This window comes from Phlebotomus argentipes, unplaced genomic scaffold (assembly GCF_947086385.1).
Source record: "Phlebotomus argentipes unplaced genomic scaffold, Phlebotomus argentipes genome assembly scaffold_18, whole genome shotgun sequence".
Taxonomy (NCBI): domain Eukaryota; kingdom Metazoa; phylum Arthropoda; class Insecta; order Diptera; family Psychodidae; genus Phlebotomus; species Phlebotomus argentipes.
Window position 1 is genome coordinate 7,954,318 of NW_026776177.1, and position 24,583 is coordinate 7,978,900.

At 45.2% G+C, this 24,583-nt stretch overlaps 5 protein-coding genes and 1 long non-coding RNA gene across 11 annotated transcripts; 4 read left to right on the forward strand and 2 right to left on the reverse strand.

Annotated features, from left to right (window-relative positions):
* Positions 1-9: 9 nt before the first annotated feature.
* Positions 10-11,331, reverse strand: LOC132260668 (neurexin-4). 2 transcript variants are annotated; one of them, XM_059758945.1, is made up of 10 exons: positions 11,199-11,331; positions 9,552-9,671; positions 5,430-5,626; positions 5,051-5,192; positions 4,610-4,980; positions 2,297-4,541; positions 2,102-2,235; positions 1,834-2,044; positions 1,633-1,770; positions 10-1,572 (listed from the first exon to the last, which is right to left on the reverse strand). In XM_059758945.1, the coding sequence occupies exons 1-10, from the start codon at positions 11,260-11,262 to the stop codon at positions 1,382-1,384; spliced, it is 3,813 nt and encodes a 1,270-aa protein (XP_059614928.1). In that variant the 5' UTR covers positions 11,263-11,331; the 3' UTR covers positions 10-1,381. The 2 variants fall into 2 exon arrangements, with proteins under 2 accessions (XP_059614928.1, XP_059614927.1); XM_059758944.1 differs by lacking the exon at positions 5,430-5,626 and adding an exon at positions 6,146-6,342.
* On the forward strand, positions 5,080-7,985 carry LOC132260673 (uncharacterized). Its single transcript, XR_009468373.1, has 3 exons — positions 5,080-5,319; positions 7,723-7,774; positions 7,857-7,985. It is a non-coding gene; the product is annotated as an uncharacterized LOC132260673 (long non-coding RNA).
* Positions 8,651-13,116, forward strand: LOC132260672 (peroxiredoxin-4). Of its 2 annotated transcripts, XM_059758952.1 has the most exons (4): positions 11,669-11,788; positions 12,192-12,391; positions 12,466-12,583; positions 12,640-13,116. In XM_059758952.1, exons 2-4 carry the CDS (start codon positions 12,229-12,231, stop codon positions 13,094-13,096), a joined length of 738 nt encoding a protein of 245 aa, XP_059614935.1. In that variant the 5' UTR covers positions 11,669-11,788; positions 12,192-12,228; the 3' UTR covers positions 13,097-13,116. The 2 variants fall into 2 exon arrangements, with proteins under 2 accessions (XP_059614936.1, XP_059614935.1); XM_059758953.1 differs by lacking the exons at positions 11,669-11,788; positions 12,192-12,391 and adding an exon at positions 8,651-8,720 and having other exon boundaries at positions 12,436-12,583.
* A 49-nt stretch (positions 13,117-13,165) lies between these two features.
* LOC132260670 (chromatin assembly factor 1 subunit B) lies at positions 13,166-15,288 on the reverse strand. 2 transcript variants are annotated; one of them, XM_059758949.1, is made up of 3 exons: positions 15,244-15,288; positions 14,719-14,973; positions 13,166-14,659 (listed from the first exon to the last, which is right to left on the reverse strand). In XM_059758949.1, the coding sequence occupies exons 2-3, from the start codon at positions 14,933-14,935 to the stop codon at positions 13,176-13,178; spliced, it is 1,701 nt and encodes a 566-aa protein (XP_059614932.1). In that variant the 5' UTR covers positions 14,936-14,973; positions 15,244-15,288; the 3' UTR covers positions 13,166-13,175. The 2 variants fall into 2 exon arrangements, with proteins under 2 accessions (XP_059614932.1, XP_059614931.1); XM_059758948.1 differs by lacking the exon at positions 15,244-15,288 and adding an exon at positions 14,990-15,234 and having other exon boundaries at positions 14,719-14,908.
* On the forward strand, positions 15,287-19,928 carry LOC132260669 (RNA-binding protein spenito). Of its 2 annotated transcripts, XM_059758946.1 has the most exons (3): positions 15,287-15,414; positions 16,402-18,869; positions 18,964-19,928. In XM_059758946.1, the coding sequence occupies exon 2, from the start codon at positions 16,595-16,597 to the stop codon at positions 18,833-18,835; it is 2,241 nt and encodes a 746-aa protein (XP_059614929.1). In that variant the 5' UTR covers positions 15,287-15,414; positions 16,402-16,594; the 3' UTR covers positions 18,836-18,869; positions 18,964-19,928. The 2 variants fall into 2 exon arrangements, with proteins under 2 accessions (XP_059614929.1, XP_059614930.1); XM_059758947.1 differs by lacking the exon at positions 15,287-15,414 and having other exon boundaries at positions 15,454-18,869.
* Positions 19,929-21,099: 1,171 nt separating this feature from the next.
* Positions 21,100-24,557, forward strand: LOC132259598 (uncharacterized). Of its 2 annotated transcripts, XM_059757300.1 has the most exons (5): positions 21,100-21,443; positions 23,120-23,403; positions 23,536-23,664; positions 23,729-23,830; positions 23,890-24,557. In XM_059757300.1, exons 1-5 carry the CDS (start codon positions 21,423-21,425, stop codon positions 24,521-24,523), a joined length of 1,170 nt encoding a protein of 389 aa, XP_059613283.1. In that variant the 5' UTR covers positions 21,100-21,422; the 3' UTR covers positions 24,524-24,557. The 2 variants fall into 2 exon arrangements, with proteins under 2 accessions (XP_059613283.1, XP_059613282.1); XM_059757299.1 differs by lacking the exon at positions 21,100-21,443 and having other exon boundaries at positions 22,334-23,403.
* The last annotated feature ends 26 nt before the right edge of the window (positions 24,558-24,583 follow it).

Sequence of the window (24,583 nt, forward strand, 5' to 3'; positions counted from 1 at the left end):
ACATCGAAGTTCATTTATCATGTTTTATTTTTTATTTCATATGCTTATATAGAAACTTTTCTGTTTGTACAAAAATTGAGATTTCTCTGTATTTACTTAAACTACAAGACAAAAAAAACTACTTAAACTGTCACAATTTTGACAAATATTTCTGTCCAATGGATTTTTGTTGCACAAAATATATTCTTCTTCGCGGTTTATTTGATTCCCTTTTGCAATTTATTTTGTGCGACTCTTCATCTTGAGGGAATTTGCTTTTTCTCTTTAGATAATTTCAATGGTCAAAGAAAGTCTTCTATACTAAGAAATAGTAAAAGTGAACAGTGGTTGTTTTTCCATGCATTTCTCTCTTTGATTTCGAAGGAGAAAAAGTGCTTCAACCACACTCGCATTTTCTTTTAGAGACGCTAATTGAATTCAAGAATCACTTCCAGTACGTAAAGATAGAGTTATTACATCTCTTTACCAATTGAATAAGGCACACTCCTTTTAATAATGTTCTCTATTTTCTACCACACAGTTTGTATAGTAGGTAATTTTCTCATCTTCACAATTCAAAGAAGATAAAAGATGTTTACTATGGGAAATACAATGAGAAGAAATCCGAGAAAATTTGAAGTGATTCCTAAATATATAATTTCCCGGGGAAAAAACTCGACATCGAAACGGAGAAATTTATTAAGAAGTCATTACAGTCAAGGAAGCATTGCCTACATGCAAGATTTGGAATGTAACACTTATTTTTTGTATTGCAAATTCGCCAAAGACAATTTTTTCACTTAAACATACCTCCCACTAACATTCGATGGAAAATTACTCAAAATTGTAGAGACTGAATGTTCCTTAAAATGTCCTTTTTTCTTGTACTTGGGAAAAATTTCACAAGTCGTCTAATCCGGTAAAATCTTTTTTTTTATTTAAAATAAACATAAAATGTGATTATCATCTTCACTAATACTTGGTTTTCTCTCTCTCTCTCTATCTCTCTTCATCTATTGCGTGTATCTTATGTTAAGAGAAAAAACTGTTAAATATTTTAAGAAATAAAACTAAGAGATAAAACAAACTCTCACATCTCTTCTAGGTGTACGACAAAATAAAAAATGGACGGTAAAATTGATTGAAAAAAATATTCGACAAACAATAAAGAGAAAAGGGGAGAAAATAAAAATATTTACATGGAAATCCACGAACAATCATTCTCATCTACACTTTCTCCTCTCCGCCAGTCATTGTCGTCAGAATATTTTCCTCTCCTCCTGATCTTCTCTCCACCTTCTTTTCAGGCTCCTTGGCAAAAAGCGAGTTAATCTTGAGGTGTTTGATGCTTTTCGATGACGGGAAAATTGCTATTTAGAACACAGCGAACGACGCGCGTGACTTAAATGAACCACTCCTTCCTCTTCGTCACCTGATGACCCGTCGCCGACTGAACGACAGCCTCGTCCGGATCCAAAGCTGCGTCAGCACCCTTGTCTTCCTGCGTGAGATATTCGCCCTTGTGTCGAGCCAAGTATCGCCCGATGAGAATCGCCATGACCAGAAGAAGTAGGAAAAGTATCGCCAGAACGCCTTAAACGAGGGAATTCCATCAGAATATGATTTTTTCCACGCACTCAAAGTGTTACTCACTGCCGAGAATGGCTGAATCCACTTGATTGTAGGCGCGCCTAAGTTTGTCCTCGTCAATTTCCGGCGGAGGACGTGTTTCAATTTCAATCGGTGGATGAGTCACAGGTTCAACTCCGCAGAAGTCTTCCGTTAGTGGCGCTGCAAAGAAAACGCAATGTCAACAAATTCTAATGAGAAACGTTCAGTTGTCCTTGAACTCACTTCCCAGCGATTTCACATTTTCCGGCGGATTTTGCTGGAAGAGCAGCTTCAAAGGATAAATATCGTCGAACGCTACTCGCGAGACACAGCCAACGAAACCATCCGTCATTGACTCATTCTTCCCGATGTACATGTACTCAACATTGTTGAATTGCGCGTCGGCAGAATCTTTAATATCAAAGTGATACTCTTGCGGTGCATAGTTGTCCACCTATAGAAGTACACTCAATTAGTGTGCTATTGAAGATCTTTCCACTTTAAATCTCACCTCAAGCACAACTGTCGTTCCAGAGTTCTTCCTCGAGAATTTCACATCGTGATACTGTCCGAGACCAAAATGTTTATCCGGATAAATAAGCTCTTGCCGCTCAAAGCCAAAATCAAAGACAACGCGCAAGTGTCCTGTAACATAAATAATTTGTAACATTGTACAAAACAATCAATTATATCTCCATTAACTCACCAGAGTTCGACACCATTATCGTGAGATATTCCTTGGACGAATTTGAGTAGAATCCCAGCAAGAATCCTTTGGGATTGGTTGTTGTGAAGCCCACGTGGATATTCTCCCGAATAGTGGATCTCCAAGAGCCCAGAAAATCATACTTGATCATCGAACTGGAGCGGAGATTCACGCCAATTTCATCAGCACAGATTGGTCCCTTGAATGCACTCCAGCGGCAATCACACGTGTATCCGTCATAGCGCTCAAAACACGTGCCATTGTTGAGACATGGATTCGATTCGCATCGTCCAACGCAGCCTTCGGACACACCATAAAGTCCCTTCCTCGCGTGATATTTCAGATCCACTAATTCGCCGTTCAGAAGCAGCGCTCGAATGCAACCCACGTAACCATCACGATAATCGTACGAGGCACCAATAACGAGTTCAGATGTCAGATAAATGGCTCGAACTGGACCTGGAGGCTCCCTGACTTCCGCCTTGAGCGCCCCATCGACGACTAAACGAGCCTCCTTGCGATTCCTCTCCACGCTCACTGAGTGCCAGTTGTTGTCATTGAGATGGTAACTCGTCTCCACGTTCACGCCGAGCGGTCCGCTGCCGGCTTGATACTGGAACTGCAGCTTATTGCCTCCAATGATGCTCAGCTTGATGTAGTCCGTTGGTCCCTTCGCATGGAAGATCACAGCATTCTCAATGGTGGTCCTGAACTCCAGATAGACATCGCCAGAGTGTCCCATATCGAAGCGCGGCAGATTGATCGTGGCATCTGTAATCCGGAATGTAACGACATTGTTGAAGAGATCATCTCCCTCGCACATAAGAGGGCCCAGTGTGTACCGCCCGAACTTCTCGTCGAGCGGCGTGCCTGTGTCACCAAACTGAACTGCCCTCACTGGCAAGTGGTCCTTGTCCGTGAGATCGCCGCTGTCTTCCAGCCAATTGTAGTGATTAGAGTCGCAATTGCACCACTTTGTCTGGTCAAAACAGGTGCCCCAGACACCGCATTCACACCGCCGAGAGCCCGGAACACCGCCTGCCCAGTAGTTCATCCTCTGATTCTGTCGTGACACCCACCAAGCGTACGGATGGAAGCTCAGTTCGTCCGACGGAGAATTCATCAGGCGTGAATTGCGACAAGAGTAGCTCAGCCTCTGCCAGCATGAGTGCGAACGATTGAGCAGGGCCAAAATCTCAGGCATTTCCGCTTCGTAGAAGATCTCCTGTCGATAACTTCCTGGCTCTTGGTATCCATCCACGGTTGTGGAGTGTTCCTGATCGTGGCTCAACACCGTAATCACACGACCATCAGAGTAAAACTCGCACGTGACGGGGAAAGGTTTCAGCGGTCCACTACCGTCCACATCGATGTTAATATTGGCTCGCTGCTGAACTGACTGGACATTCTTGTACGCCTGACACGAGAGCGGATTGAGTGATGTGTGACACACTGCACCAGCATAGCCAGTGTTCTGGCACTCGCAGAAGAATTCCATGGAGTTTTGACGACAGACGCCTTCGTGCTTGCACGGATTCGGATTGCATCGATCAATCATTTGGCAAGCATTGAAGATCACCTCATTCTTGCAGCAATAGTCCTCATCCTTCCAGTCCGTCGGCAAGCGATAGTTTCCATCCACAGAAATCATCCTCATGCACCCAATAAATCCATCTCTCGTCTTACCACCGCCAATGTAGTACACCGAACCCGTGAGAATGGACATCAGCTTCTCCGTGACGGCTGGTCGTCTATTTATATCCAGCACCATTTGATTCTTCGCGAGTGTGAAAACCAACGAATGCCACCGCCCGTCATTGAACTGCTGATTGTGTGGCCGAAGCGTGATCATAGGATAGTCATCCGTCTTCAGATCCACCTTCACAACACCCTCGTCCAGATACAGTTTCACATAGCCTTTGGTGTTGAACTCGTGGTAAAGCAGCATTCCCTTCTCCTCGAATGTGCGGAACCAAAAGGAGACATTCATTTGCTTCATGCCCTCATAGCCGCGCATCTTGGCGTAAGAAGCTCGCGTGAGGAAAGTCACAGGCATTATTGGTGGCTCTGGACAGGTGTACATCGTGTGAATCTTATCGAAACGTAAATCCTCGCCGTAATGAATGGCCTCTTTGAGCTCCTTGATGAAATTACTCGAGTTCAGGTAGAGATTTTCAATACAACCCGTGAAATTCTGATGAACCACCATTCCTTCCTGATGATATGGCACTCCGCCGATGTACATCTGTTGACATATGCAGACAATTTACCATCAAATGAATGAGAGAAAAGGTGCATTCGCAGAACACTCACCCCTCGATTGAGATCCAGTCTCGTAAATTCACCCTGGATCTTCGCTTGAGTCATCACTCTATCCACTGAGAAGACAATATCTCGCCTATTCCTCGAGATGACGGCATCGTGCCAAATATTGTCGTCCAGCAAACTACCCACCGAAAGTGTGGTCATGACACCCGAGCCAAGATTGATATTCAACACCATGCGGTTGTCTCGAATCTGCACTGCCAAGTAGTCACCCTGCGTGCCTCGCGAGTACAGCACAATCCCAATGGGATTTGATGTCTTGAAGCGGAATCTGATGGACTCGCGCCAGCTCACGATTGGTGCTCTCATGAGATCCAACTTAACCAGACTTGAGCCATTGAAAGACAGCGTTTCGGGAACTGCAAGCATTTACATATACACTGTGATTGGAATTCATTCAGCAAAGCAGGGAGGAAAAGTGCCACTTACAGTAGTCACATCCGTACAGTTCAGCTCTCAGAGAGATTCTGTCTTGCCACCGCGTGGGATTAATCCTCACCCACTGCGCAATGATGGGCACCTCGAAGATATTGTGACGCACACTGTCTCCATCGGTGTTACCTTTGAAGAGCTATCGCAGGAAATGGAAATCATACATAACATGTCACAAGAAGCCCCATCAGTGCAAACCACACGATAAGTGCATACACAAGTAAATTGCCAAAAGAAAGAGAGACAAATGAAAGAAGAGATGAAGTGTTAGAAACAAACCTACTGCTAATCGACATTCCACTAATTACAACGCAGAAAAGATATCTTCAGAGCGCGTATTTAGTGGAATGTCGTCGCTGAAGCTCATCTTTTTTACCTGTGCCTCCCCATTTGGATTGACATACGATCGCCAATTCTCCCCATCATCCGAAAACTGTACCACATACTCTGTCACATACTCATGAGTTCTCCTTCGTCCAGCTGTAGCTACTCGACGGATTAGTCGCCTCTCACCCAAGTCAAATGTGAGAAAGTGATAGTAAGTGTTTTCTACAGGTGTCCATGCAGATTGACCTTTATTTGCGATCAATGTTATCATTTTTGAAGTTGTTTGGTTTTTGGGGGATTTGTTTTCGGTTAGCAGATAGAGAAGGAGAAGAAGAGAAATTACAATTATTCAACATGTTAATGTTATCAGGAAAATATATTAGGAATCTCTCAATCATCAGTCAAACAACCTCTGAAAGCATCACTCAACATTGCCAACGCAAAAAAGCAACAAATATAATCCAATATTCTCAACAAACATACACTCTATATAGGGGAAAATTATTTGTTATTCTTATTAAGCTGTGTTTAACATACTTGACTTATATGTAATGTTAATGACGAATATCACAAAACACCTTACAATTTGTCGACATCACCAGGCTACAATCAAAATAGCGCTATTTCCCACCTAATTTCCCCTTTTCTTAGTACATGTTATTATTATTATTTGCCAACATACAATGAGATGAGGATTTAGTGGAGAAAATGTTAGGCTTCTGTATTCAATTCTTCCACCCTTTTCTTGCCCTCTTTCTTTCTCACCTTTGTATTTCCACCGGGCTCTTTAAAATCTGTGTAATCGAGCCCATTCGATCCATAACTGATACTAAACTCTGTCACAAACTCCGTGCTGTGAGGCCTTCCTTGGATGGCAATTCTCGTGACATTCTTCACACCACCCAAATCAATTATCAATTTCTGATCGAAATCGGAATTCTTTGCCGTCCACGATGTTCCAGCTACAAGTTACACACAGAAAACAGGGAACGAAAAGAGAGAAAAAAGCCCCGAATGTAAGTAAAATTATGTAGTAATCAAAACAGAGGATAAAATCAAACAATAAATTATTAATAAGATGAAGTATGGATTGAGATGAGAATGCTAAATGATGCAATATGACGAGAAATAAATCATACATGAAATGGGCGATTCAACCCCTCAATTTTAGGGATCTTCTCTCTCCCCTCTTCCATTCCTAATATCAAATCAAGCGTTATATTGAATATTGGGGTGAATTTCGACATATTTCTGCAACGTTTTTTCACCGCCTCGTTGCCATTTTCGACAGCCATACACTATTGTACATAGCATTCGACATTTATTACTCGACATTATGCAGATTTCACATCACATTTCACCCCTGAAGAGACTTGTGAATCAGGGAAGATAAATTACCGATAAAGTGCCTTAAATGGGAATTGTTATCTATTCCTACCACTACAATATACACAAAATATCATAAACTACAAGATAAAACAATTAGCAATAATTGCAAGCGAATTATTGCAAGTAAACATTTTCATTTGTAAATCTCAAAGTATTTCTGGGAAAACTTCAATAAAAGACACACTCCAATAAAATAGAGATAAACTGAAAATGAATTTCCCTACAATATTGATGGTTTTGGCAAAGTGTCAACGAACGTCTGCACAATGTAATCTAATTTACTTTTTCCTTCAACACCCTCTCATAAATTGGTGTGAGTTTCCTTTCGTTTTTCCGCTTTAATCACTCACTTTAGAGAGAGAGAGGACTAGAATAATGCTTTCCCGCCATCACAACTCTCCCTTCAAACTAAACTCATACACTTACATTACACTTCAGAAAAATCAATACGCTTTCAACAGCACATAGAAGACAATCAATTCTCTCCCTCGAGAGGATATTGATGTTATACAATTGAGGTAAGAGGGGTGGGAAATGGCAAAAAATCCCACAATTGTAATGCATCAAATGCTGAGTGCACCTATTCTAGCGCGCACACACAGAGCAGAATTCGTCCGGAAATTATTGTCAGCGGGACATAACAGTTACGCTAGACTAAATTGCAATATATCCTGAATGAAGAAGCAAACCAAAAACACACAGCTCTAATTTCTCAATTTATGACCTGTGAAAATCCTTATTAATAACCACAATTTCAGAAGCATTCGCATTTGAATTAAATTATGTGTGAAATTAATTTAAAATTGAATTTGTCACGCGTCGCATATTGTTATCTCTCTCTCTCTCTTTTGAAGATATGCTGCAGCAAATCAGAAACTATATAGAAAATAGTGATTTGATTATAATCTGCGCGTCCGAAATAAGTAAGCACAATCAATATTTCGTGACTTTAGTCATCAGCAAACTCATCCCTACATAAATCATGGTGAAGTGAAGGAGCGCAAAGTAAGTTTAGCATGTTTATTTTTATTAGAAAACACCGTGCCATTAACATTATTCCTATGCTTATTGCATATCAACATCAAAGATGTTGCCACAGTGATATGTTCATGCCTCTTCGTGTTTGTTGACTCCAACTGTTCGAATGGGAACATCAAGACAGCCATCAAAATGTTGAAATATGCCAATTGGAAGACAAGTTGGAAAATATATCAGGCCTTATATTCCTTCCGTTTGATATTAAGGCAGTAAATCTCATCGATTTCCAACACCGCCTTCGCGCCGTCCATCAACTGCTGAAAAGTCAGTCTCTCGAAGGGTTGTGGAGTGCAGTCAGCCGAAATGTTGTGCAGCGAAACGGCAACACAGTGCTGAGAATCAACGAGAGACTCCTCAAACTTCCACTCACTCGCACACTTTCCGTCAAGGAAGAGCTTTGTGTCGATTGTCGGCAGCTCCGCTGACAATTCCCGTGATCCGAGGGTGAAGCTAATCTTCTGCAGATCCACCGTAATTCCCACCCCGATGTTCTTCACGTAACTCTCTTTCAGGCACCAGTGACGCATGAAGGTGGCAATTTGAGACTCATCTGACTCTCTGCCTTTGATAGACACCCATTCGTCGGGTGAGAAATTGCGTGTCATAAGCCGAAAGAATTCCTGCAATGGCTTTCCACCTGTGTACTCCATCTTCATAACATCCACCCCTATTTTCCGCTCACGTTCGCGCGACACAGATCCGGCCAACACGCAGTAATCCCCTTGGTGAGACACATTGAAGTCCACGTGACCGTCGCTGCCACTCGAACCCCTCCAGAAGGGCTTCTGCCTCTCATCTCGCTCCAGCACAATTGCGTTGTACTCCAATCCTGTGGCCTCTGCAATGAACTTCCTGATCATCAGTCGTCCTATCAGCGAAGCATCAAAATCATCGCGGAAGACAAATTTCGCCAGTCGCCGCTTCTCCTCCTCCTGAATGCACGAGCACGCCAGCTTCAGCTCCTCCAGCGACGGTCGCCACTCTGACACCTTGAATGCCCATCGCACATCTCCGCACGCCTTTATTGCCATTTCAATTACTCTCCGCATTCAGCCCTCCGCGCCACACTCCTCATTGACACCCAATCGTGCAATATCCAGAGAAATTAGAGCATAAAACACGATTTAGAGAGGGTAATTCAGCGTTTTATGCATCGAAACACACCCAAGAAAATGTAAACAAAAGCACCATTTGACACAAAATGTCATTCGCGAGTGACGTTCGCTCTCGCGCTCCCTCTCTTTCGCTCTCTCTGCCTGGGTTTACAATGCGTGCACATCACACTTCCTTTCTGCTATATGGAATCAATGATAAAGTAAACAACCAAGAATTGTTTGATCCATTTCCTCAGGCACATATTTCACTCCCCTCAAATCAACGGAAAAAAAATTGTGTGGTTCACCGAGAACCATAAAAATAACAACCCCTTCGCCAACATGCACAAAAGGGTTGTGAAAAGGAGATCAAATGCGATTTTATAAACTCAAAATTTCACCCCCTTTCTTTACACATGAGGAGACTACATAATTGTCCATATCTAGTTGATGAGAAGACTTTCTGCACAACATCTGCATCCGCTGCAATTTGCCAATGCGGCTCTTTCGAGCCCAAATAAACACACCAAATTCCTATCAATTTCGCACCTACAGCTAATTATCGGGTCCTCATTGGAATCGCACTCACTCATGGATGGATTCATTTCGCTGATTGATGTGAAATCCAAAGGACAGACACACAAACTCACCGTCCAGACGAGCATTGTTGGGGCCACGCTCTCGCAATGCCGACGTTGCAGACAAGGAGGCAAACTCCATTAGCGGCAAATTGCATTCGTACTCTGAGTAGTAATCATTTTCATAGTATTCTGCAAGAGAAACATCAATAATTACACAACAGGACAAATTTGTTTTACCACCACAGCAAGCAATAACAATAACAAATTGAGAAGAGATTTGTCTCCACTCCACATTTCGATAAATTTAGCAGCTAGAAAGAGGAGCAAGTGAATTTTTTTTCACTTCAAAACGCCTCCACGCATAGCACGATAAATCTCAGGCGCATTTCAGTCAACTGCGAGACAGTTGAATATTGAGTGGAAAACGTTAATTATCATCTTAAGCCTCCTCTCTTCAAAATACCCACTCTTTCGCCCCTCTTGTGCACGCTACAAATCCACTGTGGTCTATTTATATTTGTACGAAATCTCTGCAGCTCCCGCTTTGTATGATAAGCTTCAAAATAGTGAGAATTTCTTGCGACATGGGGCAATCCGGTGTCAGCAAAAAGGTAAGTGCTCGGAAGTGTTGTTCTCGCTTTCTCGGTAAGTCGAGAATAGAATGCATTAAAATTAGATGCGTTGTAACCGGAAAATTATCAGCTTTGGAAAACTCTTCAACTCAAACTTTGGTTACACACGATTTGTGGCAGTTCTTTAGCAATGCAAAGGCCAAAAATAAGACATTTTTAAAGACAAAAAAAAAGCCGTGAGGTGTATTTTAAATTATGAATTTTCTCCTAAATAGTGTCTATATAATTATTTCTTGCAGTGTCAGTCTTTCATTGATTCTTTCTCATCTCATTTTATGCACTTAAAACCCTTTTACATTCCCTTGTCGAAACGAAAGCGGCATGATGCACATTTTTCGATATGATCCGTGAATTAATAAAGCCATTTCACAGCTTTTGTCTGCCAGATTCTTTGCCATTCGGGATGAGGGCACTTTTTATCTCTCGCCCTTCCGGAAGTCTCACGGGAAGAGAAGAATAGTGAAGATACTGAGCCTTTTCTGCCTGCATAAATAATCCGCTTAGAGACATTTTTTTCGGATATGATTAATAAGTGTGACTGCTTTTTATGTTGTGCGGATCTCAGACGACAACGTGTGAAGATTTAAGAAGATGTCGCGATGATAAATGCCGGGACGAAGTTTAAACATATTCATCGGGTTCATTGATGAAAGGAGAGAAAATGTGTGAAATTTCCTCACTTCCCTGACACTCAGCTGATGAGTGTCCAGGTGAGGCTTCTCGCGAAGAGATCTCTTCTGGCCACTTTCTGGAAGTCTTTCCATGACTTGGGCCACTGACTCATGATTGCCGCATACAAAGAGAACGAGCAATCAATGTGTGCGTTGACTTGTATTTTGCATCAACTTGTTTGGAACACGCCCATGACACTCTTATTGCAGTTTTCACACACTTTCCGGCCACAGAAAGCACCCTAGAGCATCCTGGGGTGCCAGAGAGGGCGAAAGGGTGGCCCTGCCCGGAAATATGGTCAGAAATATTGACACACGAGCGCCATATTCGGTGTATTGCCGTCTCTTGGTGGATGGGGCTTGGCCACGGGGAAACTTTTTCTCGGGATTATCTCACTGAAAACACACTTTACCTGCTCCACAACGGTGCACAGTGATTATTCCAAGTAGGAGGAAGATGCACCTAATCACATCCATCTCGTATTTGATACGAGACACCGTCCACGCTCAACGAAAGTACGCACTCTGCAGCAATTTCAATCCACCTTCGCGTCTCGACGTCGACTGACTGGATGTTTTGGGGCGACTCTTGCCGCGACGTATTGACAGTTTATTCACGGCGCCGTGGTGGCAGCACTGCGGCTTGCCGCTCTTCAGGCGCAAGCAATGCTGTGAGTTGGAAATTCGTTGAAATCTTGAAAAATTAGCAATGTACATCAATGTAATGGCAATGGATGGAACCATAATCTACTGAGATCATTTAATTAGATAATAAAATGAAACTTGTGCTGAATATTGCGTGATATGTTCACTATGTGCCGGCTTTTGGAATGCTGTGAGTTCCAGCCGCTGAGAGTGGGGGAGATAAACAAAAATCTTGACATTGTACTAAATTTTAGTATACGCGCTGTTTGCACCTTTCACAGCAATTGTGGCCAGTTTCATGCGTTTTTCCCACATTCGCATGAGTTTCCCTTGAACCCCGATCGCGTGCAGACAACCGGCAAGTATTCGCCTAGCGAGTATCCTAGAAATCAAATGATAAGCGGCACGATTAGGTAACTGCGTGCGTGGCGCTTCGCCTGCTGTTTTGCATATCAAATTGTACACGCGACACATTGTTCTTGGATGTGAGAATCCCAATCTTACTATTTACCTTACAAAATACACTTTCCTGCCAACATTGTGCACTGAAGAAACGTGTTTACCCTCACGTGTGCCTTATGAATCGTGCCAGAGATTGATAGGTGTATTTAGGGGGAAAAAATAGCGTAACATGATGAATGATGAGCGTGAACATGTATTTTCATTGATAAAGTCGCTTATTGTTTGCATTTCCTGGGTTGTTTGGGGCAGAGAGGCTATCAGTGGAGAGGAGGAGAGTAATTTTTGTAAATATTTGGCAGTTTTTTCGACTGAGAGCAGCCCAGTGAGCGCAGGAGGATGCATTCCATGAGATTTACCACCGTTGTCATACTTCTGTGTGTTCTCTTGCCGCAGATACAGTCTTCCGATGAGGAATCCTGCTACTCCTATGCCGGAGGACATGTATACCCTCAGGGATATCCACTGACTGGCCATAATCTCCACGGGACCAAAGCTGTCAGTAAGTTTCTATGCCTGCGATGTGCTTCCGGATGCAGAGAAGAGCACTAACAAGTGGGCGTTTCCTCTTGACAGTTTCCAGGCCGGCTCCTCACTTTGAGGGAACTGCTGTAATTAATGGTGAGTTCACCCAACTGTCGCTGTCGGATTACAAAGGAAAATATGTAGTATTCTTCTTCTATCCACTGGATTTGTGAGTAGTCTTCGAAATAATATCTTTCCACATGGCAATTGATTCTCTTCTTGCAGCACTTTCGTCTGTCCCACGGAGATTCTGGCCTTCTCGGATCGCGTGGAGGAGTTCCGAAAGATAAACACGGAAGTGATTGCTTGCAGTGTGGATTCCCACTTCACGCACTTGGCGTGGATCAACACACCGCGCAAGGAAGGCGGTTTGGGGAAGATCAAGATCCCTCTGCTGAGCGATCTGTCGCATAAGATCTCCAAGGATTACGGTGTTTACCTGGAGGATTTGGGACACACTCTTCGCGGGCTGTTCATCATCGATCATCGAGGCGTTCTGCGCCAAATCACGATGAATGACTTGCCAGTTGGACGCTCAGTGGACGAGACGCTGCGGCTCGTGCAGGCCTTCCAGTACACCGATAGTCATGGTGAGGTTTGTCCAGCCGGATGGAAGCCTGGCGGCGACACAATCGTGCCAAATCCGCAGGAGAAGAGGAAGTACTTCGAGAAGAACAACTGATTTCAAGCAAGACTTTATTGAGCCGCCAGGGACACTTTTTTCCCCCGCCATGAGAGACAAATTACACTTGTCAGGAAGTCTAGAGTAGCTTCTTCTTGGATTTTGGCGTGGAGATTGTGATGAATTCAACGCGACGAGGCGTCTTTTGGGCACTGGAAGTCTTGGGCTGATCAACATCCATCTTCTCACAGTCTTCAGGCTGTTTGTTCTCCATTGAATCGTCATCGAGGACGAGATTGATGTTCTCTGTGCACTCGTGCGTGAGATCGGCGCCACGAGGCTCCCGGAAGATCTCCTGTGAGGGTTTCTGTGACGTCCCATCCATTGGCCACGCGTCCACAGCTTCCTCCGTTACGGCTGAGACCAAAGCGCCGAGCGGTGCAGATTCAGGGATGAGTTTCCGTGGCTGGCGCCGCACTGCGATCGGCGTAGGCTGCTTCCTCGTGGGCGAAGGTGTGCCTTTAGTCTCTGGTGTGATGACTCGAGGGTGTCTGCGAATGGCTATTGGCGTCACGGGCTTTTCCCTCTTCTCAGGTGAGAAATTCTCGTCGCTCTTGATTATCTTGTCAGCCAATTCAGGGTCGAGCTTCACTTTCTCGCCCACATCTTCGCGCTTTTGAGGCGTTTCGGGATTCTGCGGAGCATCCTCTTTCTTCGTCTTTTTGGATTTTCCAGTTTTCTTGGTCACTTCCCACTGCTTCATCAGCTTCTCTTTAATGAGTGTGTCATCGTAAATCTGTCCCAATTCGCCCTCGCCGAAGGTGATCAGCGAGCAAAAGCCATCGGTGCTGGACACCACAAGGAGTCTCCCGTCGCTGGACCACGTGAGGTCCGTGAGTCTGGTGTAGTGAATGTTGGAAATGACGCCGAATGGGACGTTCTGCTGCGTGTCGTAGAAGAACACGCTGTTCTTCGTTGCCAAGGCGAAGACCATGCGATAAGGCAGTGGAATTACTGGCGCTGCTTCGAAGGGCTTCAGCTCGAAGAGCGTGGGACAGAACTTTGCCGCCACTGTGTGATGCTCCAGAGATGGGAGGACGATTGTGGGCTGCTTCAGGGAGTTCCTCGTGTACACGTAAGTCGTGTTGCTGGCCTTTCGCGACTCGTCGCCCTCGTTCACACCGGCCGGCGTGACAATGAGCTCGCCGTCGGGACTGAATGTGAGTCGCCGAAAGAAAGTCTGAAGCGTGTCATCGTGAAATAGTCGCACAATCTTGCCGTGCAACTGAAAATCCGGCGGTACTGGAAGTTGTCCTTTCCCATTGCGACTGATCACTTTACGCGTGTGCACATCGAAGACACGGAAGAAGCGATCAGAGCTCAGGGTGGCGAGGTACTTATTGGCCGGATCCCAAGCGACTCCTTGCACGAATCCTTTGTGATCGTTCAGAATTGCCAAGGTTTTCCCTTTTTGCACATCCCACACAATTGCTGTGTTGTCGACAGATCCACTGATGAGCTGCAGATCGTTAGGGGACCACGACAAGTCATACACATCTTCCAAATGTCCTCTGAGGATCTTGAAAGTCAGCCAGATCTCTTTGTCCTGATCATTTGTGACATCTAGATAGAGAAAATCACAATGAATTGCTAGGGTTTTTAGCAATCTTGGGACATTTTACCTAAAATGTTGACAGCCTCGTTCTCATCCTTTTGCTTCCATATGAAGATAGCACTCTCGTCATCGCCACTGGCCAAATACTTACCGGACGGAGACCATCTCACTACATTCACTGCTCTCTGGTGTCTCGTGAGATCAGCAACGATCTCCAGTGATACTCTTCCATCTTCCTCAAGATGCATGTGCCAAATCTTAGGGAAAACATCCAGATCACCCATGAGACGCCAATAAGAGTGGAAAATAAGAAAACAGAGGACTGCAATTAGATTTACCAAAACATGAGAATCCGTGCCTCCAGAAGCTAATCGATAGAAATCTCCCTTCTTCCCCACGAGTGGTTGAATATCCACACTCAGCACAGGATCTCGATTGTGCCAAGATATTTCGGGGATGGTGCACTTCATCTTTAACGTAAAATGAACAGAGAAAACACGAAAATCTCACAACAAAGACTCTGGATTAAACCAAACTCGTGTGAGGTTATGGCGTTGTGCGCGCAAAATTTGCACCTGAAATTGACACTCACTCGCATGCCAGCAATTTTAGTACACACTATCAGCGCCGCGCCGCAAGTAGTCTTCAAACCTTTCTCGTGGAAGTGGCACTCGCAATACCGTCGCTGAAATTTCACAGGAGTTTTTCACAGCTGTAAAGTGTGTTAAATAGGCTAAAAACACTCGTTCGATCTTGCTAAACGGTGAGAGTTTCCTCTGTCGATGAAATGTCTGTAGAATGGCATCGAATAATAAAGTAGAAAGTGATTTTTCTTTCATGACTCGTCAGAGTGTGTGGAGTCCATCTTGCTTTTCTTTATTGTGTGCTCTCGAGCGTCCTTTGCCGTCACGGGGAAAGGCACGCGAATGTCGCTCAGTTGGGGCCTCGGGCCCCATCCGGGTGCCGTGCCGGCGGTGGTTCAAGTGGGGAGGTTCCCTTTGCGCACACTGAAATGAGTGGGTGGTGATTTTTGGGCGTTTTCTTGCTCATCAAAATTCCGGGTGATTTTTCCACGATGCCGGTGTGACATCACAATGGCGGCTGCTGCAAAAGCGCCCCCAGAAAATTTGTGTTCAAAACTCTAGTTGAAGAAAATCACACAAGAAGTTAACCGGAGTAAATTGTGATGAAGTAGTTTTGTTATGGTTTATTTTTGTAGTTTCTGTGCATCAATTGCCTGAAGAATTTCCGGAGGAGAAATTCATTGATAAATTGCCAAAGACTCTCCGTGATAGTGTGTGTTTGTGGGTGATGAGTGTGTGTGTGCTTTTGGCTATGTTTATTTATGTTGCGCCTTGAGCAAATTCAGCGATACTAGTTTTGAAATGGTGGGAAAAATTGTTGTTAACACATCCTGAAGAAGAGTAATTTTGCAATGGTTATTTTTTTCAAAATAATACATTCTTTATATGAGTTTAAAAAGTGTGGGTTATACTTTAGTTTTGGTGAAGTTGCAGGAGGATTGGAGCTGCTCTCTGATATCTGTGTATAAGTTTGAAATCTTTACTCTTATTTGGGTCTATTTTCCATGAAAACACGGTCATTTTTACTTGATTGTAACTTGTTTGAGAAAAAAATCTGTGCCTCACATTTTGTTTTCATGGCAGGTAAAGCCCAATTGAACTTTCCTAACCACGCCTTAAATGCTCACAGAAAAGATCTTAATCTCTCTGTTATTTTCCCTTCGCAGGGTCTTTTATTGTACATTTCAGTATTCATCCAGCAAAAATCTGCGAGTGTGATCTGAGAAGGAGCTTCAGGACTAAGGACACGCTGTTTGTCTTTATCTTCTGTCCAGGCGTTGGGAGTCAAACAAGAACACACATTTGAACTGGAAAAGACACAGAACCGCGAAGGCAAGATTGGGCACAAGGCTTACTCTCATGAGTAGCGTAAGACCCACTGATCGAATCACTGTGAAGATCCATAATATGAAACGTAGTGCCTCTCGTGATTCGCCGCCACGATCGAAGAGACGCACGAGCATGGGACGCTACGATGACAGTTCGGACGAGCGGATGACGCCGGAGCGCATGCGGCGCCGCGTGGCGCGCTCACCGAGCCCGCGACCGCGTTACATGTCGCCGCACCGTGAGGAGTACATCAGGGCGCGCGAGATTCCGCCGGAGCGCTATTCGTACAAGGTGCTGTGCGTGAGTGCGCTGCACCCGAAGGCGTCGGATGAGTTCATCAAGGAGACACTGTATCGCGAGTACAAGAAGTTCGGCGACTTCTCCATCAGGATTTCGCATGACCTGGAGGAGCGAGTGGCGTATGTGTGCTTCAGGACGTCCGAGGATGCACGCGAGGCGAAGCACGCCAAGCCGAGGATCATTCTCTACGATAAAGTGGCCATCGTGGAGCCTGTGTATGAAAGTACGAGGCATGAGTACCGCATGCGGCCGAGGAGCATCACGCCGGAGTACGATAGGCATTACTATTCCAGGTCGCCGGGACCCGAGAGGCGGCGTCCCATTGATCCGTACGACAGATATCCGCCGCCGGTGGTTATGCATCATCCGCGCGACTTCCCGCCCATGGGGCATCACGATTACATGCCAAGAGGACCGCCGATGCATCATGTGCCCATCCATCCGGGGGGGCCGCCGCATCACCCGCGCCACTACATGCCCAGACACATGACGCCGCGTCCGCATGTGCCGTACGAGAAGCCGGAGAACAAGAAGGACAAATTTCCCAACTACTTGCACCACATTCAGCCCGAGGACGATCCGTTGTCCACGCGCACGCTGTTCGCCGGGAATCTGGAGATCAATATCAGCGACGAAGAGTTGAGGCGAATCTTCGGCAAGTATGGCATTGTGGAGGATATTGACATCAAGCGTCCGCCACCCGGCACTGGCAATGCCTTCGCCTTCGTGCGCTACCAGAATCTCGACATGGCGCACATGGCCAAGGTGGAGCTGTCGGGGCAGTACATTGGCAAGTTCCAGTGCAAGATTGGCTACGGAAAGGCCACGCCGACGACGCGCATTTGGGTGGGCGGTCTAGGCACGTGGACGTCTGTGACGCAGCTGGAGAGGGAATTTGACAGATTCGGCGCCATCAAGAAGATCGAGTATCAGAAAGGTGACACGAGTGCGTACATTCTCTATGAGTCCATCGAGGCGGCGCAGGCGGCGGTGAAGGAGATGCGCGGCTTCCCCTTGGGTGGGCCTGAGCGTCGCTTGCGTCTTGACTTTGCCGATGTGGCGGGCTCTATGCCGTTCCGGCCGAAGCCGCCGGCGCCCGGTTACGAGGGCGCCGAGGGCACAGACTTCAGGCGCGTGCCCACGGATTACCCGGACATGGGATATGAGGACAGCTCAGCGTACTATGGACGCGGTGCGTACCGCGGCCGCGGCGGTAGCACATACAGAGGACGTGGCGGATATCGCGGCAGTTATCACAACGAAGGCAGCCGTCCGGAGGGCGAGGAATGGCGTCGCGCTCCGGCTGATCTGGAGTATGATTCTCATCGCGCCAGACGCTCAATCTCCCGCGAACCGGGTGTCGATCGCTCAAGATCACGCTCACCGCGTCGTCGGAGTCCGGACAGTGATTCAGATTCGTCGTCGCGACGGACTGGTATGCTCTGCTCGGCGCGCACTCTGCCCGAGGTGGCCAGGAAGTGTACGACACTGTGGCAGGGCGCTCTCATTCTCAAGTCATCCCTCTTCCCGGCCAAGTTCCACCTCACGGACGGTGACACGGACATTGTGGAGGGACTGATGAAGGATGAGGACGGGAAGCACCACTTACGTATTACACAGCGATTGAGATTGGATCAGCCGAAGCTGGAGGATGTGCAGAAGAGGATCTCCACGTCGTCGTCTCATGCCATCTTCTTGGGCATGCCGGGATCCACGTCTTCAGTGACAAATGACGATGCTGGCGTGCAGACACGTCCGCTGAGGAACTTGGTTTCGTACTTGAAGCAAAAAGAGGCGGCCGGCGTGATTTCGCTGCTGAACAAGGAGACAGAAGCCACAGGTGTGCTGTACGCCTTCCCGCCGTGCGATTTCTCCTCAGAATTGATCAAGCGCACTTGCCACAATGTGACAGAGGAGGGACTAAAGGAGGATCACCTCGTGATTGTCGTAGTTCGCGGAGGGACTGCTTAAGCGGAGAACACTCCTTTTTTTTTTACTAATGAAGGTGAGTTTGTGGGTGTAAAACTGTGATAAATCTTTGTGAGAAAGTACAAAAAAGTGAATGATTTGAATTTGAAGAGCAATTCCTCTCTTTACAGATTCCTTTTCAGTACGTGTTCAGTGGTGTTTGCTGAGAATTGCAGTGTAGTGGCGAAAAGAACATGTAACAATTAGTGATTTCCTCAATGGTACACAAGATTGTTGTTTTTATCTCAAGTGTCTCGCTAATACATTCGCGTATAAGTTCATTTGAAAATTTGTCGCTATACATCAAGTAATATGAAGAATTGTATTACAATGTTGTATTCAAAATTGTGCATATTATGATAGAAATTGAACATTTTCATGTTGATAACGAATGATATAAAAGCAAAAAGTTCCGAAATGATTTGTATTTACCAATTGAATTACAAGGGCGAAAAAATAGTGAATGAGAAAAGGTTTTTTTTTTAATGTGACATGATAAAACAATCGTTTGAGTTTGTGACTACAAAATTTGAGTTCTCTAAAGTTTTCTGGTTACAATTTTGATGATCAATTAATGGACATGCGAAGAACACTATAAGTAAGAGTTTGAAATTCAAAACTGTGCTATTGGTGTGTTTTAGTTGGACGAACAGTTTTATGCTATACGCTAATGGATAAATGATAATAATTGAAGTTTAGTTCTTAGTGTTTTTTTTCTATCAAGTTTTCATCAGAAGAATAGCGCTAGAAAGTTGAAAGAAGAATTTTTATCTTCATGAAAAGTTTCTTCTTCCATATAATAATTGAAATATAAACATTTAATATTCATATGCATTAGGCAGAGTTGTAGAAGTTTTAAAAAACAGTTCATATAATAATCATTCTATGTGACAATTGAGAAAAATTGTATCCGAGGATCGAAAATGAAGATTTACTGGCAGAAAAAATGTGCGAATGTTAAAAAGGAACGATCAAAAAGTATTGCAAACGAAGAGTGGAAGGTGATTTTTTGTGTTTTTCACACCTATGCAGTTATGTTTTCACATTGAACAATGTGTGGTGTTCGTAAATTGGAAGTTTCTGATGTGCTGAAAAAGTTGAAATGTTGAATTGCAATGATTTTCCCAAGAGGATTCGTGATTAGTTGATGAGTTTGCTATTCAATGCTCTGGCGATACGAAAATATGATGTAGATTTTGCTGAAAATGTCTCACAATCTGTGAAAATAATGTTTTGCAAAAGGCTACACTATATTGAACTATCGTCTCACGATGACTACAAATTTACGAACACTCCAAGAAAGAGAGAAGAAGAGGGGAAAAAAGAGCAGTTTTGGAAAAGTGGTGAAAGATGCAAAGGAAGTAAATTGCAGTTGTTACTCTCTAAAGTTTAAGTAATTTTAGTGCTTAAAACGTCTCATAAGTGTAATGCAGCATTCATTTCTTCTGTGCTTTGTGTGAGAATATAATTAAACAAAGATCTTCGGATCCGAGGATATATTGAAAAAAAAAAAATGTGGTGTCTTTTCATTACATCGAATTTGGAATGCGTTTCCTGGTGGAGAGAAGAGAAATATGTTCAAGTGGCAATAATTTGGTGAAGAGAGTTCTGGATTTCCTCATACACGCTCTAATTGGCCATTCCCGTTATCATGTTTCGCGGCAGTGATTCTGGATGATGAAGTTCTCTCCCTAGAAGAATGGTTTTTGAGGCGACTGCACTTTCTGCAGCACTTTTTCTGCCCGCCATTCGAGGTGATTGTGTGTGCACGCATTTTCCGGATTAGTATCGCAATTGAGATCGAGTTAGTGGCGTTTATTATTGGTGAAAAAAAAGAGACGCGCATAGAAAAGTACAGTGCTGATGATAGAGCGCAGCAATGTGTAATTTTCGTTCCCGCAAATGAGATTTAGGGAAGGAGCACAGAAGAATTCCAGCGGCTAATTTTATTCAGAATCGAGTGCGTCTGGTGTTGTCTTCGAATCACACAAACCTCCATCGATATTGAATTAGATCCATTCCACACTCTCTCGCACAGGGGCGCGTCATTGCAGCAGTCGAGACACTCTTGAGGTCTGCACTTTAGCGAGAAGAGAGAGAGAGAAGAAGAGTAAGTCTATTATTCTTGCCCTAATTGATTTTGTGTTGTGTTCTCCACTTGAATATCATTTATAGAATGAATATCAAACTTTGACGTGCGCACAAAATGCGCATTTTTAATGAATATTTCAATAAAAAAAAACCCAAAAATTAATGTTTCTCAAAACACTGCCCAAAATTCTTCCCGAATTGCATATGAATTACAAGAACCCGCAAAAATGTTCCCAGAGCGTGGTATAAAATTAACTACAGTCCATTTCCAGAGCAATTACATCGCATATTTTATCTGGGTGAATTGCCCGAGAGACGGTTCTTGTGAATGCTCAATGAGGCGCCCCTTCGTGCCCACTCTTGCGCCGTCTTGCTGGGGAGCATCGCTCGTCTCGCGCGCGAGATTCTTCAGTCTGTGAAGAGCTGTTGGCCAGGAGAGTTCGCTGTGAGCTGAAGAGTTAAAGCTGTGCATTCAGACTCGTTTTGTGGATCATTCGTCATGGATTTCAGGGTGTTTCTGGTAAGAATTGGGCTAACGACTCTGAGGTCATGTCCGTGCGCGGCTCCTGCACGCCCTTCGCGTCTGAGGCTGGAAGAGCGCGAGGGACGCGCGAGAGGTTGAAAGGTGTTTTGTGAGAAATGAGGAAATTATTCCAGTGACCCATTAACTGGGTTTCACGCTTCTTCGGCTGGTCTCTCGGCACGGCGGAACAATTTTGTATTCTTGCTCCACAGCGCCGGATAAGTAAATTCTCACTCGCCAGTGCCCGTTAGCTCGGCGAGTGATATAAGGTGATGTGCTATTGAAATCCATCGGCGATCCGTTCTTGGTGCTTTTTTAACGGGACACGCGCTGGTTCTGGCGCAGTTTGCATACCACAGCGCGCGTCTACATCATGAGAATATGGATGCATTTTAATTGATTCGACACAGTATGATAGCGTCGCGGTTCGTCGCTTTGCGCGCATTCAAGTCCTTTGTATTGTTGGGGAAGCAGCCAGTAAAAGTTACACATCTCGAGCTTCTTCACACTCAATTCATCTCAATTGCATCAAGACCGCCTCGAGGAATTTCTCGACACGGAAAGGCGGAAAAAGACTCATAATGATACAACCTTGAACTTGAGTAAACTCCAATGATGACTGGAGCAAGAGATCATCGAAGCGTAGAGACAAGAGGAGAAGAAAAAACAATCGAGATGCTTCTTGTGATGGATTCAATCTATGCAGGTCTTTCGGGGGCGCACAGCCTTCAAAAGGGTTCTTGCATGACGAGAAGCCGCGGACGAGATCTCGAAAATTTGTTTTAATAATTAGTTGGAAACATTCTTGTACCGAAAACACTTTATTACTCAACAACGGGTTGTAAACAGTTGGTTGACCTATAAATTTGATTACTAAAAGTCCAGAGATTGGCGTGCAAAAGACGATAATTAAACATCTGCCATTTCACAAGCGGTTTCTTTTGTAAGGGAGAATCCCAGAAGAGTTTGGTAAAATCATCGGAGAAATCCGCAATCGAAAGAGAAATAGCGGAAAAAAAAATCATTTTCCAACTACTTATTGAGAATTCTTTCAAAGTGTTTTCAGTAAGATATCAGCGTGAAAGTAATTTCTGATCGAATCCTTTGACTTCTCAAAGTGACTTTCTATTCACTTATGTAACCGATCAAGATAATAGGTCATTCAGATTTGTTCTCGGCTTGTTAAATTCAAGCATATACTGTTTCAGCATGATTTTTAAAACCGTCCAAGAAGTGCTGGAAGTAGAAGAGTTAGCATTTTGTAACCACTGTCGAGGTTTCTGATATTCTTTGCATTACTAATTCAAGAATTCGTGCATATTTTCGTGGCTTCTTTCATCGCCGGAAGAACTAAAAAAAAATAACCAGACGAAACAGCTGAAGAGAATAGAAATTTCTCTGACCTTTCCCAAAGCGAGAAAGCACACGGTTTCCTCACTATGCCACGCAATTCTCCGGGCGATGATATCACGGAAGTGTTTGCTTGTGACAGTTTTCAGTAAGGCACCAGCGAGGCTCCGTGCTGAAAAAATATACCGTATATTTCACATTTTTCTGACACCATTCGAGCACCCATCTTTTCACCTCATTTCCATGCGCGCGACATTCCTGCCGTGTCATTGACTTCCAATTGTTGTCGATTCGCAATGACGGCATGTTTTGGGCCTCCGCAGGTCGCCATGTGCCTCTTGGCTGTGCGGAGAGTGCTGGCGCAGGCGCCGCAGCCCGAGGAGGGCGATGAGCCTCCGCCAGAGGGCTACTATGCATTCGTAGAGGCGCCATCGGCTGTGCCGCCCCGAGTGCGTCCGCCACCCTACACGCACGTCAACGTGGACTGCAAGGACTTTGTGAACAGCAAACCCTACGTCTCGGTGCACAACATCTGTGGGGATCTCAACAAGGGACAAATCCCCAGGAATCCCATGCGGCAGAACATCCTCGGCGAGCCATATCCGTTGTGAGTCTCACTCCTCAACTTCTTAGCTTCCTCACTGGCTCAGGCTTTTGAAGGCGAACAATACACCTTCTGGTGTCACCAATAGACAAAGAGAGTTAGAAGAATTGTGTCAAGATGATTATTGTCTTTCAGTGAATTGATCCGGAATCAGACGCTGAAATTCCTTTCGAAGACACTCCCAGTTCTCAAGGCGGATGACACACTTCCCAAGGTGACTCAAGTCTTTCCAGATGAGATTGTTGAGACCATCGATAACAATGCGTGAGTGTATTTATGCTAGCATCTCATTTTCATGCCACTAATCGTCGCTTTCTCTTCTGACCAGAATCGGGCGTCGAATGGCGCGCATGAAGCGGGAAACCTCGTCCAAGGGTGGCAAGAATGATGACATCCGTGCTGGCAGGAAGTTCTGTGACGGCGGCGGAATGTGAGTAGTTAGAATCCCTCCTATAGAAGAGTTCTGGAATTCATGGGATTTCCCTGCAGCTTCTGCACTCTCTATCGTGCTCTTCAGGGCGATCCGATCGTCTCGCAAGTGGCTGAGCGACGAGAGGAGAGCGGAGGAGCAGCTGCGCCTCGCTATGAAGGTCCTCCGACGCCCTGTCCTGCCAAAGTTGAGTACGCCACACCCGTGTTCGCCAAGAACTACCAAGGCTCCTGGCGCTACGTCGTGCAGATTCCCTACGAGGGCTACTTCACGCAGACCGTGGAGGTGACCAGATGCCTACAGGCGCGCTGCCACTACCTGGACGGCGGCTGCTTGTCCTCCCCGCGTTGGGTGAGCCTCCTCGTGGCGGAGATATTCTATCCCAACAACGATGACTACTCCAGCACCACGACGTCCACAACGGCGCCGTCGGTGCAGGACTTCCAGGCGTATCAGCAGTACCTACAGAAGCGCGCTGGCCTCTCCTCCGCCACGGACGGCTCAAACTTCGACTCCACCGGAGCGTCAGGCAGCGATTCCGGGAAACTGCCTCACTGCGATGGCCACGACGAAATCGGGTGCTTCCAAGTGCGCCTGTACTACGACTGGTTCCTCATCCCAGGCTCGTGCAAGTGCTGGCGCCCAGACTACTTCGCCAAATACGTGCGGAGGAAACCCACAACGGATCTCTAGAGGCGGCCTCGAGACTCCCGCACTCCCACTAATCGCTAATCTACTTGAAAGTAACAGACT